Below are 24,808 nucleotides of genomic sequence, written 5' to 3' on the forward strand. Positions count from 1 at the left end.
TATAAGGACTGCCCTCAGCACAGTGTGGGCACCTAGTACCCAGTTATGTGGGCCACTTAGGGTGGGCTGGCATGTCAAGCTGCTGGGGCCACTTCATCCTTGCATCCCAGCTGGATTCAGAATTGGGGGCAGGGGTGGGGAGAAAGGAGGGCGTGGGAATGCAGGAAGAGTCGCTGTTTCTGCCATCAGATGGGCTGATGGGGTGGGGCTGGGGAGGGGGAACACATGAGTGCTGGCCACTGCTGTTTTGGCGTCTTTTGCACACAGACAGCTTCCTTTTTCCTGCTGATGCTGCTAAAATGCCTCAGACAAGAGGCCACCCTGACCGTCTTACTAGAAATCAAGAACCCTGAGGCTGTTCATGCCCTTCCCTAGGAGAGGAGCCAGGCCACAGGGTGGAGTTCTCTGGGGGGCTAGACCCCATGGCTTCCTTTGTATTCCCCAAACCTGCTAAGAGTTTGAACCCTCGCACAAAGATCCTCCAGAGTAGTGTGGCCCATGGGCCTCCCCTCAGACCAGAAAGGTCCAAACCCTCCCAGGAGATAAGAATGGCGCCTGCTTGTAAGCCCAGCTCCAGAAAGACAGGTTGCACACAGTCATGTCTGCAGTCTACCCCTCACTTAGACACTGTTGGCACCAAGCCAAGGGGAAATTTAGGCACTCTGGCTGATAACAAAAATGATAAGCATTCCTCCAGCCCCCCATCTCTGCTGTCAAAGATCCAGTAAAGGTTATCTGGTCTGTCCTCTGCCTCCTAAGTAGACCTACAAGGAAATTATCTCCAACTTAACAGTAGTCAATCTTATTCTCCAAAGACAGGAATTTTTCAATGTCCCTGAGATATGTGTTCAAGTATTTTTTTAACTTCATAAGCAGAAAAATGTTTTAAAACCCTTCTTATTCCCAAGCTTATTCTTCCTTATTTTCTTTAGAGGAAATGGAAGCCAGCTCAGCACCCCCTACCCCCTGCAGTGTCCTTTCCTCCTAGCTGGGAAGGCCTTGTGGAGCCCCCACTGCATGCCCCGGCAGGGTGCACACGTACACACACACACTTCCTCTCTCCTCTTCCTTAAGCCAGACACTCCCAGCTGCTTTGAGTCTATGTACAGAGGTTTTATTTTCTGGTTTGTTGAATACCACTTCAACAGACCCCTCAAATCATCTCTTGAGGTATCCAGTAAAACAGAAAGCAGGTTGTCAGGAAGGCTTGGTGGATGCTGTCTTTCATTAAATGCTGATATGTTTTATTCCAGCATCACCTGCCCATCCCCCCACCCGCACCATCATCCAGCCCACCCCATCCTCATAGCAGGTGCCAGGCAAGCCAATTGCATAAAATAGGCCCAGCATTCCTTGGCGGCAGAGCCAAGAGTGGCCCAGCCTAGCCGTACTCCTGAGAAAAGCAGTAGAGAGCTTGGGTCTGCCATGAATGTATATTTCCATGGGAAACTCTGCTTTCTGCTGTCTCATTTTGTCATGCTGATAACGGGCTTGATCCACTGTGCCACGAGAAGCTGTGAGGACAGCCACCCTCAGTGGAGAGGTCGATGGTATATAGGGGAGGGCGCTGGAGAACAGGGTGCAGGGCCCAGCAGGGAGGGCCAGAGTGGCAAAGCTCCTAGTGAGGGTTTGCTGCAAGAGGGAGGAGGTGAGGTCAAGGCTGGTTCTGTGGTGGGGCTGTTTTGGAAGAGATCTGATGAGAAATAAAGTTGGGATGAGCCAGATGGTGGGGGTGGAGAGGCGGAAAGAACCTGCTGTAACTGGCTTGCCTGCCCAGAGCCTGGAGGGGGTAGGGGAGAGGAGAAGGAGAGAGAAGGAACTGCAGATTTGGATCGTGCTTATGCAACTGCAGCTGCCACTTTGAGTTATTCTATTATTCAGGTCAAAGCTGATTATTCACTGCTGAGTCAGCACAAAATCCCTAGCCGCCAGGCAGTTCAAAAAAAAAAAGAGAGAAGAAAAGAAAGTATTTTACATTTTAATTAAATGACTAGCCTTTCTCCCTTCTCCAGAGCAAGCATATTAGTGGGAGGGGAGGAAGTTAGGAGGTGCCTGGGAGGTGTTAGAACTTGGTTTTGGTGCCTTCTTTTGTGATTTGTATGGGTGTCTCTCTCTCTTGTTTATTATTTCATAAGTAAGTGACTATATTCTCCATGTAAAGGATTCACTAAGATACAAAGGAAGTCACAGTGAGAGCTGCCCCACCCCTCCCCTGCCCAGGAGCCGGGTAATAGTGGATAGGTGTCCTTACAGTTCTAAATAAAACACATGGCGGAGCATAGTGGTTCACGCCTGTAATCCTAGCACTCTGGGAGGCCAAAGCGGGAGGATCTCCTGAACACAGGAGTTCGAGACCAGCCTGAGCAAGAGTGAGGCCCCGTCTATACTAAAAATAGAAAAGTTTAGCTGGGCTGTGGTGGTACACGCCTGTAGTCCCAGCTACTGGGGAGGCTAAGGCAGGAGGATTGCTTGAGCCCAGGAGTTTGAGGTTGGCTGTGAGCAAGGTTGACACCACGGCACTTTTGCCTGGGAAACAGAGCAAGATTCTGTATCAAAAAAACCCAAAAAAAAAACAGCAGAAGAAAAATAAATAAAACGCATCTACAGATGGATATATCTGAGTATATAGACCTACCTGTTGACAGGCTATTTCTGCAGCTTGCCCTTCACCAGGTAGCCCCATCTTTTGGCTGTTACCTGGGTTTCCAGTTATAAACAAAGTGGCCACAGTGATAAAGTGGGAGTACCAGGTGTCAGAGCCCTTTTCCTAGACTGTAGTCCGTGCATCTTGCTTCCTAACTCTGGGTTTTCCTTTGCGATCTGTTTGTCCTCGCTTTTCTTGGGGACTGGATCATCTTTCATTCAGACAACTCCTGGCCTCCTTCCTCTCTTTTGGGGCTAGAGTCACATCCAGCATCTGAAGTAGAATCATTTCTTTCCATTCAAGTCTCCCTCTTCTCCCTGAATGTCTTTTTTTTTTTTTCTTTGAGACAGAGTCTCACTCTATTGTCCGGGCTAGAGTGCCATGGTGTCAGCCTAGCTCACAGCAACCTCAGACTCCTGGGTTCAAGCAATCTCCTGCCTCAGCCTCCCAAGTAGTTGGGACTACAGGCATGTATCACCATGTGCGGCTACTTGTTTGTTTCTATTTTTAGTTGCCTGGCCAATTTTTTCTATCTTTAGTAGAGATAGGATCTTGCTCAGGCTGGTCTCGAACTCCTGACCTCAAGAAATACTCCCACGTGGGCCTTTTAGTGTGCTAGGATTACAGGCATAAGCCACCCCACAGGCCTTCCTGAATGTCTTGACCTAAAGAAGCTCCTTCCCCTTCCTCTCCCTGAGGAGAAAGGAGTACTCTGCAAGCATTTCACAAGGAAAAAATGCTTTTTATCTTGTTTTCTATCTTTGTACTGAGATGCCTAAGAGGTGAGTTTTCCAGGGCTTCAAATTTCTCCTTCTTCTTCTTTCACCTATGTGGAAGGGAAAGGACTTCAATATTTCTTCTACCCCTGAGGTGCTCTACAGAAGGCTTCCAGCTGCCTGGTGCAGGATGCTGCGACAGAGAAACATGTGCAGGTTGTTTTGTAAGTCTCTTACAAATTAATCAATCCCTTGACATCAGAAGCTTCAACAGTCTTTCCTAGCATCTAAATCCCTTGATCTCAGTTCTCTTGAGTTTTCTTCTTCTCTAGTCCCAAACTTCTCATCCCCAAACACTAAACATATTGCCTCAGATACCTGGGCAGTGCTGCCTTCTTGTCCCTCCCCAGTAGGCCCCTAAGAGTTCTTTGGGTGTCTGATCAGCCTTGTATATATGAATTCATACAAATACAGACTGGCCTAGATTTGATTCCCATACATCCAAGACCTCTTTTTTTCTCTGTACATGTTCTAACTAGCCAGCATTTAAAATCTAAATGTACTGAAAATCTCTTGATTTTACCTCAATGGTCAATTTGACTAAAATCTCATTTTTCATTTTCGTGATGCATTAAGGCTAAAAATTGTTCCGTAGGGGACTTACATGGGGTGGGGGAGAAACTAGAAAATCTATCAGTTAATCACCATATTGATCCTGATCCTGCATGAATATGTTTAAAAAAATTTTTTTAAACATAAAAATCACCATATTGGCCAGGCACAGTGGCTGACCCCTGTAATCCTAGCACTCTGGGAATCTGAGGCAGGCAGATCGTTTGAGCTCAGGAGTTCGAGACCAGCCTGAGCAAGAGCGACACCCCGTCTCTACCAAAAATAGAAAAAATTAGCCGGGCACAGTGATGCATGCCTGTAGTCCCAGCTACTTGGGAGGCTGAGGCAAGAGGATTGCTTGAGCCCAGGAGTTTGAGGTTGGCTGTGAGCTACGCTGACTCCACAGCACTCTAGCCCGGGCAACAAAGTGAGGCTCTGTCTCAAAAAAAAAAAAAAAAATTACCATATTGAACTTCTACAGTGAGTGGAGATAAGGCATAATTTATAGAATTTTGGAAAAGATTAAAAGTCTAGTGAAGAGATTGGTATATAAACAAGTAATTGCAATATAAAGTGATGAAAAAATGTGTGCAACACAAAAGAAGTGCTTTGAAGTTGGGAGGTGAGTGCCAGGGAAGGCTCCCAGATTATGGTAAATCTTAAAAAATAAGTAGGACCAGATGGGCATACGGTGAGAGGACAGCCACATAGCGGGAAGGGCTCAAGCAACACTTGGGGTCGAGAGAGAAATGGCCTGTTTGAGAAAAGCATGTACTTTTGTGTGGGTGGATCCTAGGAGAGTGACAGGAAATGAGGCTGAACAGGTGGGCAGCAGCCAGATCTTGAAGGAGCCCATATATCATGCAAGACAGAGCAGGTTTTATTCAAGGAATAGGGAATCACTGAAGGATTTTGAACAGAGGCGTAACATGATTAGGTTCACATTTGGGTGAAGAAAGACCATGAACCTTGTAGCAGGGAGACAAAGCAGGTCGAGTCCAGGCCAGAGTGAAGTAAGGAGGATGGAGAAGTGACATAACAAGAAAGGTTTAGTAGAATCAGCTGGAGGTGTTGATTGACTGCTAAGGGGAAGAAATCTGCTTTGTCTACAAATCAAAATGTTTCAACTTAAATGTGTCCGGCATCCATGATGAGCAATTAGTGTTCTCTCTATTTCTGCCTTCCCTGTCCCCCACAGAGGCCTGAGGGATGTGGAGCAGGTCTCTGGTTAGAAGTCTTCCCCAGGGTGATTACCCCAGGATTCTGCTGGAAAGCCTGCTTTAGAGTAGCATTACTTAGAAAAGGATTGGGACTCTTGGGAAGCAGTGTATAAATGAGAATTGCAACACTTTGTTCTTTCAACACACATTTATCAAGTGCCCATGATGTGCTAGATACTGTTCTTGGCCCAGGACAGACAGCAGTGAACCCAAAAACCCTCATTCTCATGTGAAGCAGGAGCAAATTAAGCCTTCTCTCTTAACAAGTGTTATATGAAGTCAACTTGTGTGTCCTCTATTGATACTGAAGGTGACATGGAATTATTCAATCACTATCAAATATTTGAGCATTCTGCTCTAGACATTGTGCTAGGCATGGGGATATGTAGTTCCTGTACCAAGGAACTCACAGTCCAATGAATAATTCTGACGAGTATAGAGGGAATTTCATTTCAAAGTCATAGGTTCCCAAGAGGACAACATTCAGGGAGCTAACTGTAAGAGAAATGGGGGCACGGGACTGGGTTTGAAGAAAATCTTGGAGAAAGTGACATTTAAGGCCGGGCACAGGCTCATGCTGTAATATCAGCACTTTGGAAGGCCAAGACTAGAAGGTAGCTTGAGATCAGCCTGGGCAACAGAGCAAGACTCTGTCTCTAAATAAAAAATTAAAAAGTACATGAAAGGCCTTATGGACCATGCTAAAGAGACTAGGCTTTACCCTGAGAGCACTGGGAAGGCCTTAAAGGATTTCAAGCAGAGGGCTAACATTATCATATTTGTATTGTAGGAGAGTCATACTGTCAGGTTAAAGGATGGATTGGTAGGGAGTGAGATCAGAGGCAAGAAGACTAATTACAAGGCAGTTACAGGAATCCAGGTTAGAGATGACAGTGAAATGAATCAGGAATGGAGTAGTAGGAGTGGAGAGAAGTAAATATATTTGCCATTTAGAAGGTATTAATAGAATTGGCAGAACTTGGTGATCAAAGGCGAAGGAGTCAAGAATGACATGGTCTTGTTGGGGATACAGGTGAAATAAACCAAGGACAACACTGGATCATATTTTAATGTTTTCTCATTGGTGTGGTTCAGATTGGTTGAGTTGGCCCCTCTGTCTTTGCCGCCTTCCCATTCACTCTGTATACTTAAGATCTGTTGCTGGGACTTAAGGAAGGCCTCCCCTGTGCTTTTGGACTCCCGTGTGTATAATGGCAGAGTAAACAACAATTCTTTAGTGCTATTTCACCTCCCTGCCCTATAAGGCCTCTGGAGCGTTGCTTGTGCCTATACGCCCTGGAATGAAGGTATTTCCGTTATCCTCATTGTATGTTTCTGTAACAGTGACTCAGCTCCAATAAGAACAATTATTGGTACAGTGCTTATAATTTATACATCATAGTAAGCAATTCCATATATCACAGAGAATTCAAGAATTCTACATAGGTCTTCTTCCCTGCAGATCCACTTGTGCTGCACCCTTCTGTCCATTGGTTTAAACCCTCTTCTCAGACCAGGCTTCCCCTCCATTCCCCCCAACTGGCAACCTGAGAAGTCAGACTTCATTTTAGTTTTAATGTGGTTCAATTGCTGGTTCAGATCACCTCCTCTTTTCTGACTTCCCATAGCATCTCCTCTGGTCTCCAGCTTTTACTCTCAGATTGAAGCTCTGCTGTTCAAAAAATGTGCCCACATAGACCAGGCCCTGGAAATTGAGGAATGAGCGGTTTATTTCTGGGAGTGTGTCCACCACTGCTTGGGAGAATAATGAATGGGATTGAGGTTCCCTGAAACAGGAAGTTTTCCTAAAGTTCAGCTCCCACCAGGTATGGGAACAATTTGCTTACACCTCAAACCAACCAAAAAACTTAAGTTCTCCTTTGGTCTTTTGTTGCTGACTTTCAGGGATCTTTTGTTGCTGTTTTTCTCAGAGGAGCTGGTGCCTGAGGGTTTTGAAGTCACCCACGAATTGTGTCTGGTGAAACTTTAGGTGAAACTTTTGTATGTGACATACAAAATTCCTATCATATACTCAAGACCATAAAATCAGAAGACTTATAGGAATGAGGCCCAGTGGTACTTAGAGCTTTGGGAGAAAGAAGAAAGGGCAAGATTTGTTTTGACAGTTTAGCAAGTTTGAGTACTAGCTACTTTTGGAATTGGGTTACAAATGAACCATTTTGGGGAATTTTGCATGCTAGGTCCAGGGATTTTTTGTTTTTGTTTTTTTGAGGCGGAGTCTCTCTCTGTTTCCCGGGCTAGAATGCTGTGGTGTCACCCTACCTCACAGCAACCTCCGACTCCTGGGCTCAAGCGATCCTCCTGCCCCAGCTTCCCGAGTAGCTGGGACTAGAGGTGTATACTACCATGCCTGGCTAATTTTTTCTATTTTGCCCAGCTATTTTTTTTTTTTTTTCGTATTTTTAGTAGAGATGGGGTCTCTCTCTTGCTCATTCTGGTCTCAAACTCCTGAGCTCAAGCAATCCTCCCACCTTGGCCTCCCAGAGTGCTAGGATTACAAGTGTGAGCCACCACCCCAGGCCTAGGTTCAGGTTTGTAGACCTGGTGAACACTAGCAGAGCCCACAAGCCTTCTCATACAAAAACCAACCAGACCTTCTAGGACCCACACCCTCTCTTCCAAAACTAAATACAATGCAGTGTCAGGCTAGGCCTCCTGGGTTCAGTGCAGACCCTCAACCCACCCTCATCTGCCTCCCCCTGTGTCTGGGGTGCATCAGCCCTGAGAACTGGGGCATGGGATAACAGGAACTTTTCTGTTCTAGGCTCTCTAAGGTGGCATGGTGTGCTGCCCCTGGCTTTCCTGGTGTCTTCAGTTTTTCTCTTCTCCTCGACCACAGGCAGCTCAGGAGCCATGTTTAGCTAATGCTGAAAGAACTACTTGGCTCCTGGGAAGTGCTGAGCTGGCCGTTTGGGCTTCTTGGCTGAACTAAGTACTGAATGGTGATTCAGCAGAAAGTGCAGGTCCAGCAGCTGGCAGGAGAAGGAACAGGATAAGAAGGAAGAGAAGGGGGAGGGGGAGGGCAGTGTGTGTGGGAGCTCAGAGGGAAGTGTCCAGCAAAGGCCCTGTGACTCGGGACCACAGGGGCACTCAGCACTCATGGTTTCTCTGTACCCCTCCTCCTCTGCTGGTTTGTCTTTGGAGGAGAGAAGCCCTCCTGGAAGGTTCAGAGCACCTCCTCTCCTTTAGAGGGGGTTTTGAGATTTCTAAAACTTTGTCACTGCTTCCAGATGAAAAGGGATGGAGACGGAAATGTTACTATAGTGTGATAGGCGATACCTGTTTCAAAACTAAACTTCCCATTGTGTACTTTACAGAAGCTAGGATCAAAGCGTAGTTTACAAGGAAAGGCTGCTTTAATTTTTTTGGTTGCTGTTACATGTATAACTTCACCAGTCAAGGTATTTACATATACAATAGTACCTTTGTTTTAGGTAGGCATGGTGCCTGAAGACTTTACAACGTGGCCCCTCACCCCATATGAAAAATGTCTTGGCACTGGGGGAGCAGCAGGATTCTAGAAGGGTTCTAGCAACCTGATTCCATGTCTCTTCACTCTCACCAGCTCACGCCTGGCCTCTCTGAGGTCTCTGAGGAAGAAAGGTGGCTCAGTCTGGCCTGCATGGGTGGAACTGGCACCTTATCAGAGCCTTGGGTGGTGTGCGATAGAACTCAAACAGGCCTGCGTGTTTTCCTGGCCTATCAGTGCTTTTGGCAGCTGGCACTGGTTACCTCCTTGATCTGGAAAGGGCTAAGGTGGGACAGGCCAAGCTGAAGCTGCTTTGCCACAATTGGAAACACGTGTCCAATTCCTTCCAGGAGCAGGGAGGCGGCCCAGGAACCCTGTCTAGCCTATCACAGAGCCGAGCGGTGCCACACCCCCGCCCGCAGGCTGGGCACGCCCACAGCTCCTCTGGGGCACTGAGGGCTGACCGTGGCTCTCCCTGTGCCCCTGTTTGCTCCTGCCCCAGAGGGGAGGGAGTCAGGGAGAGCTGGACAGAGCCTGGCAGAAGGCAGAGGAGTGCATGTAACAGCAAAAGGAAAGGTGAGGCTAAGAAACCAACCCTTCTGGCAGGCTCATGACCCAGGTGAAATTTATGGCTGTTTCTGAGGGCTGGGGCGCTCCATCCTGGCCCATCCTGGAAGGGTGCCTATTTTGAAGGTCTGGAGAGGAACAGGGCGTTCTGATTTCTACAAGGTGACGTCACTGCTTCCTTTTTCAGCAGCTGTCTGCTAAGTACATTCCATCTTTCTCTTTTTCTGTCCTGGCCTTCTCTCTCTGTTCTCCTCTCCAGCTCTTTTCTCCCTCACTCCCTCCCACCTTGTTGTTTCTTATGCTCACTCTTCCCTCTCTTCTAAGCTGTCCGTCTTTATGGACTTTGGCAAGTCTGGACATTTCTCCCCCTTGCTACTGCCTATTTTCACTTATCTGAAAAGACCAGGAGGAAAGGCCTGGTTCTGGAAATGTTAAAGGAAAACAAGCCTTTCCAAGCCGCCTCCAGCTCACTCCTAAGAAAGGTGTGAGCCAGTGAGACCAAGAAATCCAAATGGAGTTCCTGGAGTTTGGAGGGAATGTGAGACGGTGACTTATTAAGGGGGCTGGTGAGAGGGGACATATGGTGAAACGAAACTCCCTTTGTGAAATGATTTCTCTAAAGCCCTGGGAGCAATGGATGCAACTTTCTTGGTTTCTGAGGAGTGGCCATCTTAGTCTTCCCCTTTTGCCATCTTGGCATCTTACTTCCTGCTGCCCAGAAAGCAACCTGGGTTGGGACCAGGCCAATATCTTCAGGTGACAGACTCAGAGCCCCAAGTGGCACTGACAGGAGCAGCAGAGAGAGATGATGTGGGAGTGAGCCAAGGGAAGGCAGAGCAATGCGTACATGGTGAAAGGGAGGCAGGGGCGGTGGCAGAACCAGTCCCTGGGAATCGGAGCCATCCCAGTCCTCTCTTTGCCACTAATTAGCCAGGGTCTTATTTCACTCACATACTAAATGAGTTTCTGGATCTCTAAGGTCATTCCTGGCCCTGATTGCCCATCGAGGCTGGAAACATGCCTCTGGGCAGTAGGCAGTAGTAGTCTCAAATATTTAACTTTACCGTCAAGAGTTGGCCACAAGGAGAGCCCCAACTGGTTCATTCTTCTTAGCAACTATTCTCATAGCAACCAATCCAGCCCTGTCCAGATGGCTACATCCCAACTTTTACCCTGTCAGACCAGAGAATGTGGTTTGTGGAGGAGCAGCCATGCTATGCCCCATCCCTCCCCCCAACTGTGGCATCACAGGCACTTGCCTGCCCTGCTTCATGGGGCTGTCCCATGATGTAAAAAAAACCACTGACATTTATGCCCTAGAGCAGCACAGTGGCTCCTGTGGGCACCGTCCCTGATATTTTCCACGTAGCTTTATCTGTCTATCCATCCTCCATTCAGCAAGCTTTAGCATTTACCTTGTGCCAGACAGTATCACAGGATCTCAGCACCACACTGGCCAGCAGGTGTTGTTTATGGCTGTTTGCACTGCTGGCTGCAGGAAGCAAAGGACACTTCCATTCCCACTGGTCCTGAGGAGCAGCAGCGAGGCTCTCGGCTTTCTACAGGGCCTTCCTTCCCCACATGCAGACCCTCTTAACTTATAATGCTCAGTGCGTTTTTCTTTGTGAAAACTGAGGCACAGGAACACGCTTGACCATCTGGGCTCAAGTCCAGGGCCTCAGCCTATGTTCACCAGCCCCACAGCCCCCTACTTCATCCTAGAGCCGTGACACCCTCCCCACTTCAGACAGCTTGGATTGAAGGACCCCAGAGCAGGTCATTAATGGAGGAGCATCCTCCCGAGTAAAAGATGAAGCAGATCAGAAATTGAGAAGGGTCAGGAAGAAGTGACAAAGGAAAAGCAATGCAACAGTGCATGATATGGCCTGATGTGTGACTCAGCTGCTCTAAAGCCTTTGAACCATTCCCTTTCCCAGCCACTCTGTTTTGCCTCTGATTGTCAGCATGATTCTAAGCAAATCACATCCTCCTCTTGTTAGTCTATGAACAAAAAAAATAACCACTTAGTATTTTATGCAGCAGTACACATATTACAGTGTCTTCACAGGATTAAAACGGACCATACATTTTACAGAGAAGGGAGGGAGGCTCATAGAGTTAATTAACTTGTCCAGGCCCCCTAAGAGTAAGTGACTCAGCTGGGGAGGGCCCCACGGCCATTGAGTTCCTCAAGTTCTGAAGTTGAATGATTCCTGGGTTCAGACCCACCAGGTCCCTTTGAGGAAGCCATCTCTACCTCCTTCCCAGGCTGTTAACCATCCTCCTCCCCATTCTTACCACTTTAGTCCTCACAAGCTACTCAGAGCTCTACTTACTTGTTCTGCACTCAGAAAAGACACCAGAAACCCACATAGTCCTTCACTCATCAGGTGCTGCCAGGTAGAGCTGAGGGGAGAGTGATACAGCCACAGCCTTGGCTCTGTGATGATTGCAGGGACTCAAAACCAGCCCCACAACTCTCCAGTTCATCCTTAAAATTTTCTAAATGAAGATGTGTTTATTTGTTTATGCTAAAGATCACTGATGTTCTATTTCAAAATGCACTAGAGAGGTTAATTTTAAATTGCCTCCTTTACCTGGAGTCTAGAATGCTGCCACACATGGATTAACAATGGGGATACATTCTGAGAAGTGCATCCTTAGGCGATTTCATCATTGTGTGAACAACATAGACTGTACTTACACAAACCTAGATGGTATAGCCTATTGCTCCTAGGCTACAAACTGGCATGTGACTGTACTGAATACTGTAGGCAGCTGTAACACAGTGGTAAGTATTTGTGGTATCTGAACATATCTAAACATAGAAAAGGTACAGTGAAAACACTGTATTGTAATCTTATGGGACCGCTGTCATATATGTGGTCTATGGTTGAGCAAAATGTCATTTTGTGGTGTATGACTGTATGTTAATATAAGGTAAAAATTCCCCAAAAGTGTTGCTCCTTTTCTTCCCTTCCCAAATGTATAATCCCTTAACCTCATGTGCCTCACCACCTGCTGAATCAGGTTGTATTGACTCAGCATAGAAAAATCACAGAGGGAGCTCTACCAAGGTTTGTTTGGTGTTGTCCACTATAAACTAGTACAGTGTGGCCACTCTGTACCCTCCAACTTGAGGAGTGAACTCAGACTCAGCACTGTTGAGATCATCTTTTGACTTTCTGTGTTGACTTCCTTTGTGGACTTTCATTGTAGCCTCTGGTCAGTAAACTAGGAGACCAAAAAAACCACAGTGACAAAGAACAAAGCAATTGTGTCTGTGAACATCCTGGCACTCCACTTGCCTTGCAAGAAGTTTGTAACCCTCGAGCCTGTGTTTGTATGTGTGTCTGCATTGCATATGTGGGCTTGAAGTTGTACGGAACATGGAGGAGATAGAGAACCTAAGATTAGGTAAAGGAGGGATGTTGTGTCTTTGGCCCTGAAGAAGAGAGGGAAAGCACTGCTAGAGTCATTACAGGACAAGCCTGTTTGCTACTGTATTGAATTACCAAGGGGAGGAAGAGGAGGTAGTAACTTAACTCTAGCCACAGGATCCCAGCTAGAGTTGAAAAGCTGGAAGAGTTGGGATGCTGTCATGTGACGTGAATTTGCCAACTAGGTCAGCACATTGATGACCTCACCTTCCCTACCCACTTCTAGAGAGCCCCACCACCTCCCTCCACCTGGTGTCCTGCAAAGCCTGTGGACAGACACTGCTCTGGGGTCCTGCTGTGTGTTGCCTGGTTGCTCTCTAAAAGCTTTTCTCTTTAAGGGTTCGCCTTTGCTTTCTGGTCTTTCTGCTTGATGTCTATTTCTGTATTAGTTTCTTAGTACTACTGTTACAAATTACCACAGACTTAGTGGTTTAAAACTATACAAATTTATTAACTTAAATTCTGGAGGTCTGAGTCCTAAACTCAGGAGTTGGCAAGACTGCCTTCCTTGTGCAGGTCCTGGGGAGACAGATTTCTTGCCTCTTCCAGCTTTTAGAGACCTTCTGTGTTCTTTGGTTCACAGCACCTTCTTTCATCTTCAGATCTCTCCCTCTGATCTCTGTTTCCATCATCACATCTCCTTTTGTAACTCTGACCCTCCTGTCTCCTGTGATTGCATTGGGCCCTTCTGGATCATCCAGGATAATCTCCCCATCTCAAGATCCTTAACGGGATCACATTTGCAAAGTCCTTTTGCCATTCCTGATAACACATTCCCAAATCCTGGAGATTAGAATGTTGACATCTTTGGGATGGCCATTGTTCTGCCTTCCACAGGCCCCATGATACCTGCAGTCTTTGCCAAAGGGAGGGAGGGAAGGAGAGGCTCCTGTGATCCCCAGAGACTGAAGTCTGAGGGCCAGGGCTGGGTGGGGCTGAGAGCACCTTCTCCACTGGGAGCCCGCCCCCTCCACAGTGGGCAAGCAAGTTGCAGGTTGGCGGCAAGGACTCTGCATGTCTTTGCTGGTTCCTCAGCTTCCACGGGCAGGAGACGTTGAACCCACCTCTCCCACTTGTCAGCTGAGAGGCCTTGGACGCTGGGCAGGGCTCTAGATTGCTGAATTTGGAGTTCCCCTCCTCTTGTCTCATTCTTTGTATCTCTCCCGTCATGTGTCATGTTACTGTTTAGTTCTTCAAACTGGGTAGATTAAGTAACCAACCTCTGAATTCAGCATCTTGAACTCTTGTAATTTTTTTTTTTTTTTTAGACAGAGTCTCGCTTTGTTGCCCAGGCTAGAGTGAGTGCCGTGGCATCAGCCTAGCTCATAGCAACCTCAATCTCCTGGGCTCAGGCGATCCTTCTGCCTCAGCCTCTGAGTAGCTGGGACTACAGGCATGTGCCACCATGCCCGGCTAATTTTTCTCTATTATAAATTAGTTGGTCAATTAATTTCTTTCTATTTATAATAGAGATGGGGTCTTGCTCTTGGTCAGGCTGGTTTCGAACTCCTGACCTCAAGCAATCCGCCCGCCTTGGCCTCACAGAGTGCTAGGATTACAGGATGAGCCACTGCACCTGGCCTTTTTTTCTTTTTTCGAGACAAAATCTCGCTCTGTTGCCCGGGCTACAGTGCAGTGGCATCAGCCTAGCTCACAGCAACCCCAAACTCCTAGGCTCAAGCGATCCTCCTGCCTCAGCCTCCCAGGTAGCTGAGACTACAGGCACGCACCACCGTGCCTGCCTAATTTTTCTATTTTTAGTAGAGACAGGGTCTTACTCTTGCTCAGGTTGGTCTCGAACTCGTGACTTCAAGCAGTACTCCCATCTCGGCCTCCCAGCACCCTTGTCTTAATAGACTATTCCTCTTATTTTTTACCCAGGTAGCAAAAGAGAGGGGAGAAAATGCCTAAGAAATGCATATAAGCTTGGGATTCCAAATGGGGGGCTCTGGAGAAGCACTGACCACTCCACAGCTAGATTAAAATGGACAAGAGCCAGAGTCCTATGCCTTTTTATTTTGTCCAGCCGTACTAAAATTATAACATTCTTCATGTTGCTAGGGTCTCTTCCTCCTAAAGGAAGCATCTCTGACCCCCTTGGCCTAAGTTAGGGACTCCTCATGGATGCACACCAGCTTCCGTAAATAGCTCTGCCGTCTCCACATTGTTTTGTGGTCGTCTCTTAGTTCACCCATCGCCCCCATTACACTGTCAGCTTCCTGAGGGCAGGGACTTGTGTCTTATGTGTGACCTCCCCACCTGACAGAGTGCCTAGCCCATGTGGGCCCTGTGCAGATGATGGATAAACAGATGCATGAGACCCCCTCATGTTTCAAGCCGCAGTGGCCACTGGTCTCCATCTATGTGTGGCTTCCCTGAGGTCACTGTATCTCAGGCACGCAGAATTCAGGGTGTAACTGAGAAGAGAGAGAGGACATAGTCTTGAGCAACGGAAAGGAGTGCCAGGTAGCAGACAGGAAGCAGCAGGACTCCTGAGTGGGGCCTTCACTCACTGACCTTTCCTCTCTGGACGGAGGCTCTGGTTTCAGCCTGCTGTGAGGGAAGGTGTCCTGTGGTACCAGGAGCCTGCAAGTGCCCTCTTTCCCCTCAGTCACATGCTGTGATCCCACTGCTACAGGGTAAAAGGTCAGACCTGGGGCCTGCAGCCATTGTTCCGGAAAACAAGGTGTCACAGGCAGCCTGCCTGTCCCCACCTCATTCTCAGAATTTCTCTCTTTATTTCTGAAAGATCTGTGAAGGTAAAAAGTTAAATATTAGTCATGGCTGGCTTCTTAGGAAGTTGTGGAGATGAGATGAGGCAGGACGGAAGACACCCACAGGGAGATTATTTGACAAAGCTTCCCTACCCTGCAAACATCTCTCCTCACCCGCAGGAGCACCGTGGAGCTGACAGTTTGCAGGAGTGAGTCTTTGTCTGCCTCCACAAGGTCGTCTTATAAAGAGATGACTTTATGTTTTCTATCCTGGCTCTCCAGGAGGTGGCCACCTTCCCCCTCCTGCTTGGGGGAGGAGGAATTTCTTTGAGTTGTCCTATTCTGCCCTTATTTTCTGTAAGCACTGTCTGTCACCACCCTGCCTGCCCTCTCTGCCCAGGTTCCTTATTCTGTAATCCTTACCTATCCCCGAGGCTCATGGGTTTTGTTTTCTCATCATCCATCCTGTTGTAAGTCAGTCTCTTTTATCCTGTAGCCGTTATTGCTGTGTCTGCCTGAATTCCGGGGTATGGGGGCCCAGCCTCTACCCCACATACCTCAGGGCCCTGGGGAAAGGCTGAGATCACAGACCCAGTTGTCAAAGTGATTTGGGTTGGATTGTCACCAGGCACATGATCCTGAAATCTTTATTGAATTGAGTAAGATAAACCAAGTGTGTATTTATCAGGATGTCTCCATCCATCTGGAACATTAAAGTATTTACAAAATGTTCTCTGTTCAGGCACTTAAAATCCTTCCTCTGACAACATGTTTTGCTTCTCCTTATATGACACCATCTTGGATAACAGTTCCTCCACCAGGAGTCAAGAGTTTCTACTCCTGGAGTCAAGCTTCCTGTTGCTCTTTTGGCTCTGTAAAACCAACTGGGGAATGTGTCTCCTTTTGATGAGATTCCTGGGGAGCAGGGAAGATTGGTGTGCATTGTGTGGAATGCATAGACTGAGGTAATACTGGAAAACTAGTGAATTGTGGCATTGTAAAAATTCATTTATTGGATATTTGTTGAGCACCTACTATTTGCAGACAGTAATGATATGCCCTGGGATTAAAAACATGAAAAAATCACAGTCCCTGCCCTCCTAGTCTACAAGGAGAGGGAAAAAAGACACAAACTATTTTAAAACAAAAATAGTATGAAAATTGGATATAAACAAAGTGGTCTTGGATTGTTCTAGGGAAGAGGAACAAATTTTGTTCCTTGTCTATAAAACACAGCTGATATATCTTCCCTTGCAGGCATGTTGCTAGGAATAAATAAAATTATAAATTATAAAGAGTCACAGAACAGGTGACATTTGATCTGGATCTTGAAAGATGAGGAGATGGCCAGGTGGAGATGGTGCGGGAAGGAAGGTGAGGAAGGTTACAGATGGATAATGTCAGGACCTCCCTATCCTGCCAAAATGTTCTCAGAATTGAGTAAGGTTGGGAAATACTTGGAAAGTAAAGCACAGTTTAAGGACAAAATATTGATAAAACTTGATCAGCCATTCAAGTGAAGTCAGAGCCCTGTTTAGAGGCTTGAGGAAACAGAAATAGTGTCATGTGTGATGTGTATCTTCTGAGGACTAGAGGATGTTCTGGTGGCTGTTTTAGGATGAGGAGCAAAAGGATTCCCCCCTCCCGCCCCCCCCCCCCCCGCTTTTTTTTTTTTGAGACTGAGTCTCACTCTATTGCCCAGGCTAGAGTGCATGGCATCAGCCTAGCTCACAGCAACCTCAAACTCCTGGGCTCAAGCAGTCCTTCTGCCTCAGCTTCCCGAGTAGCTGGGACTACAGGCATGCACCACCATGCCCAGCTAATTTTTTCTATATATTTTTAATTGGCCAATTAATTTTGTTTCTATTTTTAGTGGAGACAGGATCTTGCTCTTGCTCAGGCTGGTCTTGAACTCCTGACCTTAAGGCATCCTCCCACCTCGGCCTCCCAGAGTGCTAGGATTACAGGGGTGAGCCACGCCCGGTGATTTTCCCCCCTTTTATTCTTTCTTTCTTTCTTTCTTTTTTTTTTTTTTTTTTTTTGAGACAGAGTCTCGATTTGTTGCCCAGGCTAGAGTGAGTGCCATGGCATCAGCCTAGCTCACAGCAACCTTAAACTCCTGGACTCAAGGGATCCTCCTGCCTCAGCCTCCCGAGTAGCTGAGACTACAGACATGCACCACCATGCCTGGCTAATTTTTTCTATATATATTAGTTGGCCAATTAATTTCTTTCTATTTATAGTAGAGACGAGGTCTCGCTGTTGCTCAGGCTGGTTTCGAACTCCTGACTTCGAGTGATCCTCCCCCCTCAGCCTTCTAGAGTGCTAGGATTATAGGCATGAGCCACTGCGCCCGGCCTCTTTTTTTTTTTTTTTTTTTTTTTTTTTGAGACAAGGTCTTACTCTGTCATCCAGGCTAGAGTGCAGAGTGGAATGATCATAGCTCACTGAAGCCTCAAACTCTTGGACTCTTCCTGCCTCAGCCTCCTGAGTTGCTTCCCCTTTATTCTTAAGTGTTGGGGTCTCTGTAGGAACCCTGTTACTTTTGGGTAAGAAGGCAGAGCTAACTCCCCCACCTACCCCACCAAACAAGATATGTAGATGGAAGGCAAATGAGCATATGAAAACTTGCTCAACATCATTAGCCATTAGGGAAATGCAAATCAAAACCACAGTGAAATACTACTACATGCCTATTAGAATAGCCAGATTTTTATCTTTCTTTCTTTCTTTTCTTCCTTTTTTTTTTTTCTTTTTTTTTTGAAACTGGCAATGCCAAATGTGTGCAGGTATACACAGCAATAGGAACTCTCACATGGCTCGTGGGGATGTAAAATTAGACAGCCACTTTGGAAAACAATTTGGCAGTTTCTTATAAAGTTAAACATATATTAACTATATGACCCAGAATCCCATTTCTGAGAATTTACTGAGGAGAAATGAAAATCCCACTCAAAGACCTCTACAATCCATGGAAAGACTTCTACCCAAGTGTTTATAGTAGCTTTATTCAAAATAGCCTCAAACTGGGAATAATCCAAACATCTATCACCTGGTGAATAGAAAAATAACTGATAGGTTCATCTAATGGAATACTATTGACAATAAAAAAGAACAAATTAATATATGCAGCAACATGAATAGATCTCAAAAGCATTACGTTAAGTGAGGCCGGACCCATAGCTCAGGCCTATAATCCTAGCACTTTGGGAGGCTGAGGCAGGAGGATTGCTTGAGGCCAGGTGTTTGAGGTTACAGTGAGCTATGATTATGCCACTGCACTCTAGCCTAGGGGACACAGTGAGACCCTGTCTCAAAAAAAAAGAACAAAAAAAAAAAGAACAACAGGAACATCATGTTTTGTGAAAGAAACCTGTGTGATATTTTGGAAAAGGCAAAACTATAGGGACAGAAATCAATTTAGTAGTTGCCAGAGATAAGGGGAGAGCATTGGCTAATTGACTGCAAAGGAGCAAAACACATAGGGGAACTTTTTGGAGTGTTGGAAGTATTCTACATATTGAATGTGGTAGTGATTAAGCAATTAAATACATTTGTCAAGTCTCATCAAACTGTATATTTTAAAAGGTGAATTTTACTAGGTGTAGATTATATCTTAATAAACCTATGTAACAGAAGATTCCCCTAAACCTGTTACCCCAAACTCAGGCTCAGGAAGGTGACATCCAGGATCCCACCAGCTGCTCAGGGCTCTCCTTACAAAGATCATGACTTGAAGACAAAGCCCATACCTGGTCAGATGCTAATTTTTCCCCCTAAAGCCATGCTTACTTTTCCATGCCTGCTTCTGGCTTCCAGCCCTGGGCAGGGCATGCTCTGACCAAGCTCTAATTTGGGGCACGTAATCCCCTTTGTAACCCATTAACCTAGCCAATGTTTCTGGTCACTGGGGCTGAGCATGCCGGATGTTTGGCCTGCCTGTGATAATCCCACCTTCAGGAACAAGGAGCACTTCTGCCTCTGTGCAGTGGGCAGTGTGCAGCCTCATGTGGTCCCTGAGTGTATGTTTAGGGGGTCTCTCGTTTCAGTGCTCCTCACATGGGTCAACTGTTCCAGTGTGCGGTGGGCCACCCGGGTTCAAGACATCTTCACAGCTGGCAAGCTCCTGGCCTTGGCCCTGATCATCATCATGGGAGTTGTACAGATATGCAAAGGTGAGTGTCTTGGGAACAGCAGGGCCACACCCAACTTTCCTCCACCCCTTGCATGTACACACCCTGAGATCTCCTAATTCTGGCCTTGAGTGACTTCTCTTCTTCATCTTCCCTTGCTTGACAAAGGAGAAGAGAAACCATTTTTCCCAGGGTGGTTGGAAGTAGGGAATGCTTCCCCTAGTCTGCAAAAGTCAATCCTCCCATGCTCAACTCATGGCCCCAGCACAGCTGGGTAAAGACCCCACCTCTCTGGACTCCTACTGCCCTTTTACCCTAACCCCAGGGAAGCTCCCTGCATCTTAGATAGTGTGTCTTGTCCATGGAGGACAGAGAAGGAGAATTTTATATGCTTCAAAATTACTTATAATCCCTGCAAGAGAGAGCTCTACATTCCCGGGGCTCCTGCCAACATTCCCCAGTGGATTTGGTTCTTTCCAAGACTGAAACTGTATTTGGTTTCCATGGGACCCGTGGCACCACGAGGCTCTGCCCAGTGTCACTGCCTCACGGAGAAAGTCAGATGACAAACAGGGAGACCTCCTACCCGCCCACAAGCCCTGAAGGCAGTGTGGGGAGCCTGGGTTTTTACTCCAGGAATCATAATTAAATCTCTTCTATATAAAGTGCCTGATTCCTTTAATCAGTTGGATTAAGTGCCTTAGCAGGTTATATTGTTTTCAGGAATTTAGACTTAAGGAAATCACTGCTCTGTCTTCGCAAATACAGTGAGTCTCTGCGGGCGCGATGGCTCACGCCTATAATCCTAGCACTCTGGGAGGCCCAGGCGGGCGGATTGCTCAAGGTCAGGAGTTCAAAACCAGCCTGAGCAAGAGTGAGACCCCGTCTCTACTATAAATAGAAAGAAATTAATTGGCCAACTAATATATATAGAAAAAATTAGCGGGGCATGGTGGTGCATGCCTGTAGTCCCAGCTACTTGGGAGGCTGAAGCAGGAGGATTGCTTGAGCCCAGGAGTTTGAGGTTGCTGTGAGCTAGGCTGATGCCTTGGCACAAAGCCTGGGCAACAAAGCAAGACTCTGTCTCAAAACAAAACAAACAAACAAAAATAAATAAATAAAAACAAAAATAGTGAGTCCCTCCTAATCTGGTTTCAGTTCTTTCTCCTGGTCACTCTAATTCCTAATTTCCTATCTAAAGCTGGATTACAGGTGAATAAGTAACATATGGTCAGTTATTCTGTATCTCATTACAATCTTAGTTGGCAACTTGTTTTGAGGGCAGACACTGTGACCCAGACACTGTGATAAGGACTAGGAAGACAACTTAAAAGCTCTTTGCTAAGGGACCCCTGTTGTCAGGAATCTATACCTTGAAAAGAGAGACCACACACCTTAGAAAGAGATAGAAGGATATCAACAAAGCAAGCAAAACGACCTTGAACTAATACAGTGTTATGGAAGCTTATATCTGAGAGTTTCTTGTTCACAATGTTTTCTTCATGAAAATGTACAAACTTAGATATCAGGGAAGGGAGTCAGGAGATTGCCGATGACTCCGATCCTATATTTCCACAGCCCAGTTTACCTGGCCTTTCCTTCCAAGAAACTTTGCCTTTTACAAAAGGAACATGCAGAACTGTGCTTTGAATCTGACTCCCCATTTGGAGCTCCTGAACCTGTATTTCCCCTTCTCCAGTAATTGGGTTCACTGCAGACAGGACAAAGAGCTGGTATTTTCACCGCAGGAAGGAGTGGGAGACCAGCCAGGGCAGGCCAGGAGCTGCTGGGCCTCTGATGAGTCTCTCTGAGCAGCCTCCTACTGGTGTGTCCACAGGAGAATACTTCTGGCTGGAGCCAAAGAACGCATTTGAGAATTTCCAAGAACCTGACATCGGCCTCATCGCACTGGCCTTCCTTCAGGGCTCCTTTGCCTATGGAGGCTGGAACTTTCTTAATTACGTGACTGAGGAACTTGTTGATCCCTACAAGTGAGTTGAAATGGCCCAGTTCTTCCCCTCTCCCTGGATGGCCCCAGCACCTGCTGCGGGGAAGAGGGCACAGGTGTCCACTGCCCTCTTATCCTTCCCCTGCCCCATTCTGACTGTGATCAGGTCTGTCCAAAAATAACGGTTCATCTCCCAGGAACATAAACCATGTGCCATCCACCCTGCCAGGAGGAGGAAAAGGATCCAGTGACTGTCCCAGAACAGATTAAGAGCTGAAAACCGTATTGCAATTGCATCACTGCCTTAGAGAATGGCCTGTGCCCTGAGAGGCTTGTGGGCATCTTACCTGTGTCAGGACAGGCCAGTCTTTGTGTCTTGAGGCAGGGAGAACGGTGTATTATTGAGATTTGGGTCAAGAGGAGATCAACAGGTGTGGAGCATATTTCCAACATGAGCTGTTCCATTTCCTTTAAATTATTCTGCCCATATTGGAACAAAACCCACCTCCCAGGGAGAGGAAGCGTCACAGGAGGCCGCAGGGTTAGCCTCGCGCAGGAAGGTGGAAGGTGCCCCCTGGGCCCCAGGCAAGGTGGGCGTCCTGGGTGCCAGCCCCCCTCACCTCCTCTCCCTCCACAGGAACCTTCCCAGAGCCATCTTCATCTCCATCCCACTGGTCACATTTGTGTATGTCTTTGCCAATGTCGCTTATGTCACTGCAATGTCCCCCCAGGAGCTGCTGGCGTCCAATGCAGTCGCTGTGGTAAGAAATCCAAGTCCCGATCTCGCACCCCAGGAGTCCTGATGTGGACTTGCCTGTGTGGCCCCACTCACCTTTCCCTGATCCATGGCCTCGTGGAAGCGGAAATCACCCCAAGTCCTCGGGAGAAACCACATGTCCTCAGGGGGCATCTTCAAGTGCTCAGGAGCAAACCAGTGGCTGGGTTGTAGCTAGAACAGCTACAGTGGCAGAACTGAGTCATTGCCACAGAGACGACACTGTTAGAGAAGCTAAAATATTTACTGTCTGACCCTTTGCAGAAAAAGTTTGCTGGCTTCTGATCTAGGGCACTTTACATGTGAGGATGAGGACGGTATGAAGGAGACAGGCTCCTCCTCAGAAAGATAGAATCTTGCCAAAGCATGCCATTTCTCTCTGCCTCTGTTTCCTCCTCTAGAAAATATGCAGCCGGACTCCTTCCCTTGGCAGGGAAAAGTGGGTGCTGGCGAGCGATTTAGAAGTACCGTGTTTCCCCGAAAATAAGACAGGGTCTTATATTTATTTTTCCTCAAGAAGATACCCTAGGGCTTATTTTCAGGGGATGTGTTATTTTACCCTCAAAGCCTCAGCTTGCAGCACGCACAGGATGGCCGGGACCTGACAGGAGAAGCTGACATTGTTGGTGGGGCCGCCCGCACCTTTCCAGTCACCTCTGGGATAGCAGCTGTCCTGATGGGGCAGATGAGAAGGGCTGCTCCTCTTCTTTACCGCCCTGCGACAGAATGCATGGGTTGTGCAGATACGCTGCGTAGCCACGCCCATCACTAGGTCTTATTTTCGGGGTAGGGCTTATATTGCACAAATGCTTAGAAATCCTGTTAGGGCTTATTTTATGGGTAGGTCTTATTTTCGGGGAAACACGGTAGGAATGGGTTGTGCTCTTTGGAGAAAGATCGCCTAGGTCCGAGGGGCTGGGATCCTCTATATTCAAGAAAGACCTGGGATCTATGTCACCCCCTCACCTGGTTTCAGGCTGGGTCACCACCCCACCCTGCCAAACCCATGGCTTCCCCGGTCTTATCTTTGAAGACTGTAAAGAAAAGAGCCCTCCTTTCCCCTTCCCGCCCCCCAGCCTGTTCCTATGACCCACAGCCTTCCCCAGTAATGTGCCATGAACCTGGCTCAGAGAATACAGGAAAGCTGGTCCCAGCCTCTCACAGTCCTTCAATACATGAAGACTAGTCAATAGCCTCACAATCTGTTCCTTCTCAGCCTACATAGGAGCTTGTGCTTATCATTCTACTCCCAATTCATCTGTTTCTATGAATTTAGAAATTCTTACCTTATGAATTAGAATTCACCCCGATTTTACAGATGGGAAACTAAGTCTCAAAAATTGTGAACCTTGCTCAAAGTCTCTCAGTGCCTAGGTGGAGGAGTAGGATTTGAACCCAGGTGTGCCTGACTCACAAGACTGTGCCCCTTTGCTTCAGAAATCATGCAATACACATGAGGCCTGGACTCACAGCACCTGGCTTCCAATCCTGGCCCCTATAGACCCGGGGCGTGTGAGCTTCGGCAAGCTACTTAATCACTATGTGCCTCAGTTTCCTCAGCCATAAAACAAAAATAGTAAATAGTAATTATTATTATCCCCACACAGTGTCTCTGTCAGTTAATTAGCCCAAGACACGTATTGATGCCCCTGTGTAGCTGTTACAGTGGGAAGCGGCGGTTCAGGAAGGGGCTCTCAGGGAACTTGGCTGGAGGGACCCACAAGGGAGGAGATGGGGAGAAGCTCTCCCAGCCAGGATGTCTGAGCTGAGAGGCGGGGAGCTGTCACCCCTCCTTCCCTGCTTATCCCTTTTGTTTTGTCTCCCAGACTTTTGGAGAGAAGCTCCTTGGGGTCATGGCCTGGATCATGCCCATTTCCGTTGCTCTGTCCACATTTGGAGGCGTTAACGGGTCACTCTTCACCTCCTCCCGGTGAGTGCTGCCTGGGCCCTTCCGGGGCTGGGGCTGCTCTGCCGTGCACATTGCTCTGTGTGTATGTGGCGGGCTTGTCTCTGTCAGTGGGGGTCTGTGGGCACCTGGATGGTGGGCTTCACCGGGCAATTGCTCAGGTGAGGTGTGCATGTCAGTGTGGACACTGACGGGTCTGTGCTGCCCGTGTGGTCACCTACGATGTGTGTGACACACAGATCCTAGGTAGTGGCTTACCTCATTTCAAAATTAGCAGAAGACTGAGAGGGCCCAGGGCCTGCCTGAGGCAGTCCCAGTCAGGGGCGTGGATAGCAGCAGGACAGTGTCTTGGCTGCAGTCCTAAAGCCCCCGTCTCCACTCACCTGGAACGAGGCTCTGCTGGCTAGAAAGGAACCCCACTCTGAAAGGGACCAGAAGGGAGACTTGTACCTGGGGCCTCTGGGTCTGGCCTCCCATGAATGTTCTGGAAGCAGACTGCAGGTGGACGGGATCACTCTGAAGGCCCTGAGGATGCAGGGCTCCTCCCTGCTCAACAGACAGGCAGCTGCGAAGGCCTTCACGTGCCGCCTGTGAGCCTCAGGTGAAGAATGTGAAGTGAGAGAGAGCATGGGGAGAGTGGAAA

General features: G+C 47.5%; 2 protein-coding genes across 3 annotated transcripts in view; one reads left to right on the plus strand and one right to left on the minus strand.

The window, feature by feature from the left end:
• Window positions 1-24,808, minus strand: part of NGDN (neuroguidin) — a 301,612-nt gene that overhangs the window by 260,312 nt on the left and 16,492 nt on the right. The gene's annotated exons all lie outside the window — the stretch shown is intronic.
• The window catches only part of SLC7A8 (solute carrier family 7 member 8), a 57,628-nt gene that overhangs the window by 22,174 nt on the left and 10,646 nt on the right, over window positions 1-24,808 (plus strand). For both annotated transcript variants that reach the window (XM_076004179.1, XM_012752616.3), the window contains 4 exons: window positions 19,453-19,578; window positions 21,374-21,527; window positions 22,122-22,245; window positions 24,086-24,189. In XM_076004179.1, the coding sequence (XP_075860294.1) occupies window positions 19,453-19,578; window positions 21,374-21,527; window positions 22,122-22,245; window positions 24,086-24,189 (508 nt within the window). The remainder of the gene's footprint in view (window positions 1-19,452; window positions 19,579-21,373; window positions 21,528-22,121; window positions 22,246-24,085; window positions 24,190-24,808) is intronic.

The sequence above is a fragment of the Microcebus murinus genome, chromosome 6, assembly GCF_040939455.1.
Source record: "Microcebus murinus isolate Inina chromosome 6, M.murinus_Inina_mat1.0, whole genome shotgun sequence".
Taxonomy (NCBI): Eukaryota; Metazoa; Chordata; class Mammalia; order Primates; family Cheirogaleidae; genus Microcebus; species Microcebus murinus.